This window comes from Watersipora subatra, chromosome 3, assembly GCF_963576615.1.
Source record: "Watersipora subatra chromosome 3, tzWatSuba1.1, whole genome shotgun sequence".
NCBI lineage: Eukaryota > Metazoa > Bryozoa > Gymnolaemata > Cheilostomatida > Watersiporidae > Watersipora > Watersipora subatra.
In genome coordinates, this window is record NC_088710.1 from 38,240,898 (window position 1) to 38,251,146 (window position 10,249).

At 41.0% G+C, this 10,249-nt stretch overlaps 1 protein-coding gene across 1 annotated transcript; it reads left to right on the plus strand.

Moving 5' to 3' along the window:
• Positions 1-429: 429 nt before the first annotated feature.
• LOC137390581 (uncharacterized) lies at positions 430-807 on the plus strand. Its single transcript, XM_068076910.1, has one exon. It carries the CDS (start codon positions 430-432, stop codon positions 805-807), a length of 378 nt encoding a protein of 125 aa, XP_067933011.1.
• The last annotated feature ends 9,442 nt before the right edge of the window (positions 808-10,249 follow it).

The following is a 10,249-nucleotide window of genomic DNA, read 5'->3' on the forward strand; positions in this document are numbered from 1 at the left end:
CTGATATTGAGCCAGATGCTATACTTGGAATGCCCTATTTAGTAAACCACAGTTCCTTAGTTAGTTGTTTAGACTCTACTGTTGTGATGAATGGCAAACACCTTAGATGCACCAACCAGCGTGATATAGATTTTGTTAGTAGAGTACAGGTCATTGCTAATGAATTTATTTCTGCTAGATCTGAACAGTTGATCATGTGTCAGTTGTTAAATAACATTTGTACCCCTGTTGGCATAGGGGAAGGCACAGGGGTTGCGGCTAAGCATCGCATAGCTATTGCTGCTGGTGCAAGTGAATGAGTGAGGAAAGGAAATTTTTTGTTAGATGCATTAATCCTGCAATGCAAGTATGTCATCTTAATGCTCGATCTAGTATAGGGCAGTGTGTCAGCTTGGAGAAGGAACAGATTTTCATCAGTTGATATGATAAATGGGGAACCCCAGGAATCTTGTGTCAGATGAAAATATTTCTGCTATTCCATCTCACTTGGAGAGCCTATATGAAGAGGCGACTGAAGCATGTTCTCAGCTTTCGCAATGCAAAGCAATTGCCAAGTTGTTGCATAGCTTCAGTGATGTCTTTTTGAAAGGTGACTCTGATCAAGGACTTACTTCTTTAATGAAACATTATATCTCTGTAAAGGCGATTTCAAAGCCAATTAAACAGACCCTAAGACATCTAGGGGTGGAGAAAGAAGCTGAGGTCAGCAAGCAAGTTCATGAGTTGCCAAAGCAAGGTCTTATTGCGCCTGCATATGGAGCATGGAGCTCTCCTGTTGTACTCTTAAAAAAGAAAGATGGCAGCTGAAGGTTTAGCATTGACGATCGCAGATTAAATGCTATTAAAGTTCATGATGCTCACCCCCTGCCTCATATAGATGAACGCTTGGAGGCTTTGGCTGGCAGCAAACTCTTCTCCACACTGGATCTCATGAGCAACTATTGGCAAATTCCGTTAGATGAAGATGCTAAAGATAAGTCGGCATTTTGCGCTAGAGAAGGCCTGTGGAGATGGAAAGTCTTGCCATTTGGTTTGACAGCAGCTTCGGCAACATTTCAACGAACGATGGAGCAAGTGTTACAAGGAATGCATTGGAAGACTCTGCTGCTGACAATGTGATAGTCATGGGTGACAGCTTTGAAAATCACTACCACAACCTTAAAGAGGTCCTACTTCGGCTTCGATTGACCAAACTCAAGCTTAAGCCATCTAAATGCCATTGTTTTCAAGAAGTGGCATATTTGGGACATGTAGTTAGTAATAATAATGTCGCAACTGATTCAAAAAAAAATATCCGCTGTTGCTACTTGGCCATCTAGGAAGAATGTGACCGAGCTACAATCTTTGCTTGAGACTGTTGGTTACTATCGTCAGTTGTCCAGGACTTTGCCAACAAAGTCCGACTGCTGACAAAACTAACAAGTAAAACAGCCAAGTTTGAATGGACTGAGGAGTGCCATGCAGTTTTCAACTCATTGAAGCAATCGTTACTGATGGCACCAGTTCTGGGTTAGCCAAACCTAGCTCCTGATTATATCCTGGATGCATATGCTTCTCTTAATGGGGTTGGTGCAGTCTTGTCTCAAATCCAAGATGGCCAGGAATGGGTAATATCTTATTATAGTCATGCTTTGTCACCTGCTCAGCAAAAATATTGTGTGACTAGAAGAGAACTGTTAGCTGTTGTTAAAGCTGTTGCTCATTTTCGTTCAGGTAAAGAGTTTAAAATTCGTACTGATCATGCTTCACTTTTATGGCTATGCAGGAGTACTACGCCTTCTGCCCAAGTTGCAAGGTGGTTAGAGATCTTGAGCAAATTCACTTTTGCCATAGAGCATTGACCAGGGAGCAAACATGGAAACGCTGACGGATTATCAAAGAGGCCATGCCATGACTGCACAAAGTGTGACAGGGTCACTAAACAATGTGGAGGACCAAGCATGGGCCAAATTTAACATGAACTATCAAAGAGGTCACAAAATGAAAACCATGTGTGTACTAGGATTACTGGAGAGAAATTGATTGCACAAGAGTGTGTTGATGATTTATTGGAGGAAAATCGCATCCATCAAGTTGTTGGTACAGACTGTAAAGTATCAGCTAGGAGTGGACAAGAGTCCTCACAAGCTGCCAGCTTAATCGTAACTATAGATATAGTAAACCTTAGATTGGCGAATAGCTATCATTACAATGGAGCAAAAGTAAGGCCTATAATTAGCTGTTGTTCTCACGACGTCACATCGCAGTGATGTGCATCATTGCAACAGAGCCTTCAGCTGAACAATGAGTTCAGTAGTGAAAGCATGCTTGTCCAACTAGTTTGTAAGTCATAAACGTTACAATAAGACCAAATTCTTGGTGAAATGTCATCAGAGAAGACTACAACACCCCAGGTATGTGAACCAACAATACAAATTTTAAATACTTGGTAAACCTAACCTTTGCATGTGTACTATATCATTGATTCACGTTGTAAGAAACTACTAAAAACAAACCAACTACCAACTCAAATGAACTTACTTGTCTTATCATGGTCTCATAATAACGAACATACCTTTCTAGGATTATTCTGAATTGAAAGTGACGTGAATGAATGCTTGGGACTATCAAAAGAAAGAATGTCTAGACTGATTACAACAACACATATTACAAACTTGTCTCTCAGCTGATAAGGTTGTAATCTAGCTTGGCATGATTGATCGAATGCCTTTTTTGTCTCATTCCAAGTAATGTAATGATATTCATTCTACTACATATATGTATTGTTAATGTTTAGACTAAGAAAAAGTCAAGCCGCAGCTGGTACTGTGCCTAGGCCTATGGATGTTCAAGCAATCTTGAAAAATGCCCAGATCTGGTGTTTCATCGCTTTCCAAACGAAAAACGAGCTGAAACCCGTAATGCTTAGATAAAGGTGGTGCGAAGACAGGATTGGACTTCAACATCAAGCTCTGTATTATGCAGTGAACATGTTGAGAAAGACTGCTACATGATTCCACTAGGTATTGGAAGAAAACTAATGCTAAAATCTGACGCAATACCTTCAGTCAAACGCTGTGAAAATACAGACACCAACCATGAGAACAGAAAGCCTGCTGAAACGTGGAAGAACATCTCAGACAGCAGTCAGCACCATAATACCTGACCCTGAAAATACTACACCTGGTGATACTACTATCCATGATGATGAGCAACCTGCAGCTTCTAGCAATCAGGACACACCTACAGCCTCGACAACGAGCTGCCGATGCGGTGGTAGACCTAAACAGCCTGCTGTGACACATCTCAATATTAAAAAGAAGAATCAAAACTCTACAGCAGAGATTGGATACACCTAGCTCTGATGAACTGTGTCAGGATCAGGTGCTTCCAAGTGACATTTCGACTATCTACAATGCTGTCAAGAATCAACAATTTCTGGATCCAGCTATAGTCAACCTTGGCAGTACAGAATTAGGAAAGCTTAGCACCATGCTCTCTTTAATGCAAATAAGAAAGGATCAAATGCTGGTAACTTGTATGCTTGTTGAGAAAAGATCTCGGGGGTGATACTTTGTCCTATGAACATGCGAACGCAGGTTGTGTGGAACACGCATACCCTTTCTCATGCCAGGATAATGTGGACTCTCTGGAGACTTAGACTGATATAGTACTAGCCTGGAATGACTTCTGATGTTCGACGTATAGTGAACAGCTGCGAAATATGCCAGTGAGCGAAGTCTGGAAGATTGCATCATTCTTCGAGTCATGGACATCTTTGGGTTGGCCGTCCTTGGCAAAAGGTTGCGAATGACCTAGTTGGACCGCTGCCTTTGACCCCTCAAAAAACATGGATTTTAGTGTTGACAGATCATTTTACTCATTGGCAGAATACTATACTTCTACCTGATGTTACCGCTCCTATAATCGCTGAGGCTTTAGATAGTCGTGTCTTTTGCTACTTCGAATTTCCCGAAAAACTTCATAGTGGCTGAGGAACACAGTTCGAAGGTGACCTTATGACAGAACTTTGCACCATTTGGAGGATCACTAAAACTAGGACAACTGCCTATCGTCCTCAATCTAATGGGGTGGTGGAGCATGGAAATATAACTTTGAGCGATTCTCTTTGCTATCTTTTACTTAGTCAGATGGAAGCTCAAGAAAACTGGGACATGCTACCACAGATTATGAGGGCCGTTAGAGCAACCCCACATGCAGCATCAGAGGAAACCGCGGACAATTTGATGCTAGGGCGAGAATGTAGGCTACCTGACCAGTTAATGGATGGTACACATGATGTTGATGAGTGAAGTGAATAGCCTCACATATGCAACATCAGTTAGATACTGCTTACTAGTTGATTCGCGCTCGACAAACACTACCTCCTAGATTAAATGATCAGGAAGATGCAATCTTCAAAGAAGGTGACCTGGTGTTAGTGCAAAACAAACAGAGATGAAAACGAATCCACCCAAAACTACTACCAAGGTTTAATGGGCCATACATTGTGAAGAAGGTACTTGACAACCGCACTTACAAAGTTGCTGGTCAAGGAACCGTCAATGAATGTCGTCTCAGGCTGTTTACACCAGCATCTGATCCAGCTGGACAACTAAGAAGGATCAGGGCCATATTGGGACTGAAGAGTCCAGCATCAGCAGATGCTGCACTCGATCAACATTTTGATGATCTCAACATGTTTGGGGAGCAACAAGTTCTGCCTCCTGAACGGCCAAGACGCGCCTTGAGAAAACCTCCTGACTTTCTGAAAAACTGACTTCCACAACACTATTGTTTTTACGCGTCTATTTTATCATCATTGTAATGCTGTCATTTTGAGCACTGATATCTCAAAACCTACCGTGAAAACCGTTTAATTTTTTAACCTTAATTTGAAGAAGTGCATATCCTTCTCTGATAAACATGAGAAGCCTGCTGGTCACTTGCAATTGCCGAAAATCTCTGCAGCAGTGGTTCGCACTGTTTGGCAAGAAGTATGGGTCACATGATCAGATTACGACTAGACAGTTCGACCAAGCCGAAACAAAACTGTAAAGTAACGAGCATTTATATTTGGTAAGGGCTCTTTGGTAAAACCTGAAGTGTTTGCCATAAACTAGTGTTACGAGAAGATTTATATTGAGCCTTTTATTGGCTTTTCAATTCACGTGAGAACATCACATGTCAAAACATTAACAAAATGGATTGATTACATCAAAGAAATAAACTGATTCCGATCTATGGCGTTATTGTGATGGCTGCGATTAACTGTTCGTTTTTGAGATTTTAAGAGCTTGTGATCACATTTCCACATGTTTTGCACCTACAACACAGCAGAGTAAGACCTGGTAAATCTTTTGATACCAAGTAACTGTAATGTGATATTTGTTGCAAGTAAACCTTTAAAGACGTCGCCACATCATGGGGGAAAACAAAAACTCGAAATTAGTAGAATAGCAATGTTAACCAAATAAAAGTCAGTGAGTATAAAGACATAGACACTATTTACAAAACAAGGAATAATCCATTACAGGTTGAGTCTATCCGGAGGTTTTACAACTCTCCCGGCCCATGTCTGATGGGTATGTACACTCTGATGATGAGTATTAGAGGAGGTGAGTGCTGGCTGAGACTGATGGTTGAGACCGTTTGATCCACTACCCTCTTTGTGCTTTTGAGTGGGAGCCGCAGTCAGTGCATGCGGAGAACAACCGCTTCTTGAGGGAGGTGACCGCCCAACAGTCTTCTTTACTTAAAGAGTCTGCAACTGCAGAGGTGTAAAAGCAGGCACATCCGGCACTGGCAACTGCCAAGGTCCAATCTCTGTAAAGTTTTTTCTCCCAGGTTAAATGGTTACCTGACTGGTGCTTGCTTCAGTTCTAGTGTTCAGTGTAGGATGGGAGCTGTCTTCTCTTGATATACATATCTTCTCAGAAGGAGACGACTCAGTGGGGTTATCAACCTGCACTAGTTTTCTGTTCCTGTGCAGCATGGCTTCATTGTCAGTTTTCAACGCAACTTCTCTGCCAGAAGACGCCATCACAACGGCCCTCAACGTTTTGGCTGAGGGGTCATTGAGAACCACCCAAGTTCCGACAGGCATTTGGTCCCATTCAACGGCCCTGTGCCATTGATTGAAAGTATGAGCCTGCCTACCTCTGTGGTCAGCTTCATAAGCATGGAACTTCTTTACATCTACTGGACTGTTGACGAGATAGCCCATTGAATTCAGCCCTTTTCCCATGAGCAGCTGGGTCGGGTATAGCCATTCTGCAAAGGACTGTCGTTATAGCACATAATAGCAGATTCAATCTCAACATTTTTCGCCACAAGCTTTTTGAATGTTTGCACTCCTCTTTCTGCATGACCATTTGCTTGGGGGTTTCTAGCGGAACCGGTTCAATGAACAATATCTCATTTCTTTATCAGTTGAGCGAAATTTTCAGAAATAAACTGTAGACCAATGATCCTCACATTATCTGATACAATGATGTGAGGTACCCCTAATGTACATATAACCTTGTTGACAGTTCTACACAGATCTGCAGCAGTGGCTCGGGGAAAGTTTTCACCAACTATGAATAGGCTATGATTGTCACTAATAACTAAATACTCATTGCCTCTATTATCGCCTGTGCAGCGATCTATTGCAAGCTGCCACCAGGGTCTCTCAGGGAGAGGAGTAGGAATCAATGGCTCAGTGGGTACTTTCCTAAAGCAAAGGCATGTGTTGCAGTGGTTTACCATCGCTCTGATGTCCTCAGATATCCCTGGTTACCAAAGTACATTCTGGGTTTTTCTGAGGCAGCGGTTCTCCCCTAGATGCTCACTATGAATGTCCTGCAGAACTCTCTCTCGTTCGCTCAGGGAAATATACAATCTGATGTAATAAAACAGCAATCATCCAACAATAGTCAATTCCTTTTTGAACGAATTGTACTTTTTCAGACATTGAGGCAGATCATGGTAGTTTGGCCAACTCTTTTAAATATAGATCATCAATTGATTAGGTATGGGGTCTGTTGAGAGAGCAGTTTCGAGTAACTCTCTTCTGGTTCGAGATATCGAGAGCTTTTCCATCATTTATCAATGAGTAAAGGCTCCGGTTCTGACACTTTTTTTGTTCCTGCTGAGGCTCTGCTCAAAGCATCAGCAACTATCAACTTCTCTCCAGGGAGGTATAAGGACATCATATGAAAACCGCATCATGCACAGACGAAATCTCTGAACACGAATGGGGAGTTTAAACAGTTCTTTTTTCACCATAATTGATACCAGAGGTTTGCGGTCAGTTTCGATTTTGAAGTCGCGGCCAGTTAGATAGTAGTAGAACCTTTTTGCTGCCCAACACATGGCCAAAGCTTCTTTTTTTATTTACGCGTACCGCTTTTTTGTGTCCGTAAGGGCCCGTGAGGCCAATGCTATAGGCTGAAAGCCATCAGCAGTTTTCTGGAAATAGCCGCTCCCAAACTATAGGAGGAAGCGTGGGTAGAAAACCAAGCTTCACCGTCCATATCAAATGGGACTAACACTGGGAATGAGATCTTTTGCTTCAGCACCTCAAACTCTCCGGTCATTTCAGATGTCCTATGCCAATCATTATCTTTCAGCTTGAAAAGAGATCTCATTTTGACAATGTCACTTGTTAGGATGGACATAAACTTACCGAAATAATTGACCATACCAAGGAATCTCTTTAAGCCTTTCCTGTTTTTTGGGATAGGGAAATCATGTATGGTTGATACTTTTTCTGGGTCTGCATGTCAACCATGCCTGATTGGTCTCTTACATGATTCAAAAAAGTGACACGAGTCTGGAAGAACTCACACTTTTCTTCACTTAGAGTAATGCCTGCAGAAGCCAGATGATACATATTATGGTTTGCTCTGATGAGGCGTATATACACATATATAGTTTAACTGTCACACATATCATGGTTTTTTCTGATGAGGCCTATATACGCGTATATACTTTAATTGTCATACATATCAGGGTTTTCTCTGAGGAGGCCTATTATATACATGTATACACTTTAACTGTCATACATATTATGGTTTGCAGTGATGAGGCCTATCTATATCTACTATATAAACGGCAATCATTGTCTGTCTGCCTTATAGGGTACCGTACTTTTCGGACTATCAGCCGCTAATTTTTTCTGATGGGTTGAGTTACGTGGCTTATATAAGGGTGTGGCTATTCTGTGGCTTTTTTTCGCTGCTAAAGTGCATTACCAGGAATCTCCGGTTAATGCGCCAACTGAATTAATATGAGTAGTATAAATAGATTATAGAGCGGTCTTTCCTTTCTTCGATTCAGTCGTATAAAGCAAACTTAATTAAATTAATATGAGTAAGTAGTAAAATTGAATTAGTAGTAAATGTTGGTAGTGAATTAAATAAAATTTACTACTCATTAATTAAATTAATGAGTAGTAAATTATTCATTAATTAAATTAATGAGAAGGAAAGGTCACGTGAACGTTTGTTTCTTGCGGCCACTGAACAAACGCTATTCTCACATCTGTTCTCTGTTTCTACATCGAAAAAGGTTAGTACTTCTTATTACAATATTTTGCAATTTGAAACTCTATCTAGAACGTTTGTTTTGGTTTTATCATTTATATATGTTTTGCCAACATGTTAACAAACACTGTTATGCAAAAAATTCATTGTATCTATACTTTGTGCATTAATAAAGCGATGTGAAGCTACGAAGCTAAAACGATCCTCTACAATGTTCCTTATTCTTACAAAACCAATACCTTCACCACCATCAGAGTCAGTGCTGCTATTGCTATTTTAATTATCTGTGTTATCACAAAAATCTGAATCGGCTATAATGTCATCAACATAAGTAATTATTTGTTTTCTAACTCGGTGGCATTTTCAAAACTTACACAAAATATGTTTGTTTTCAAGTTAGAAATTCTCAAACAAAAATTTAAAATTAAATTTTAGGCCAATTTTATTGAGAAATCTTCGGACAACACTGTGACTACCAGAAAAGCCCTAAAGATCATTGGTTATGTTATCAACAAATAATAAAATTCAGTTACTAGCAATTGCTGGGAAAGTCACAAATATGCGTCTACGCCGGTCGACCATAGAAAACGCATGAGTCTACTGCAGTGGAAGGGTTAAAAACGTTGCAGTTGCCACTGTTTGTGATAGTAAGCATGTTCTTTTCATTCTGCAGCTGAGTTACTTTTACTTTTTATCAGCTATGAGTAATACAGCTACTACAGAACTTGCATGGGTACTGCTAGTCTGCTACTGCGTTTTACCTACTAAATTTCTATATCAAAAAGGTAAACACTACTCATTCAATGTTGTATCTTTTATGAATTGCTACACATCCACCACTTAAAAACGTTGGGTTTGCCACTTTTCGTGATAGTAACCATGTTCATTTCCTTCCGCAGCTGACTTACTTTTACTTTTTTTCCAGCTACGAGTACTACAGAACTACAGCTACTACAAAACTTGCACGGGCACTCTGAGCGTTGCGATAAGCGACGGTGAGAAGAAAGCGAGCAGCGTATATTACAAAAAAGCGCACCATCTTATTCACTTTTAGAAACGCTTGAAGCAGTACAATGCCTTCCAAAAAGCCTACTGCCCAAACGCAAGAACAGATTGATTCCCGTAAAGAAAGAGACAGAATTCGCAAAGCAGCAGCTAGACGAGCAGAAACTGCAGAGCAATCACAACTATGCCTACAACGAGACAGAATAGCTACTGCATCTGCTAGAAGTGCAGAAACTGCAGAGCAAACACAGCTACGTCTACAACGAAACAGAATAGCAGCTGCTAGAAGAGCAAAAACCGCTGAACAAACACAGCTACATCAAGAGCCGGCCAGAATAGATGCTGCAGCTGCTAGAAGTGCAGTGACTGCTGAGCTGACTTACTGCTGCTGCAGCAGCAGCAGTGGGTCAGCTGCTTGGCTGCCACAACCTACCAGGCGCCGTGCATGGGCAGAAAACTTTGCACTTGACTACAATCCTGCTACACAGTATAGGGCCAATCAGAGATATTTTATGGGACGAATGTCTAAAAAATGTTCCAGATGTAATGAGAAGAATGTTCCAGAGTTCTGTTACGTTGGAAAGACGAAAGGCCAGGCATTTGTTGCAACAATGGGAAAGTTTGCCTACGACCACTCTCTGAGGATATTCCACCTGTATTGACTTACCTATTCTTAGGCGACAATCCTGATTCTGAACATTTTTGGGAATATACGAAAGTATAACAGCTGTTTTCAA

Coding starts and splice junctions, on each gene's coding strand:
- LOC137390581 (XM_068076910.1), top strand. CDS start 430: ATGGGGAACCCCAGGAATCTTGTGTCAGATGAAAATATTTCTGCTATT.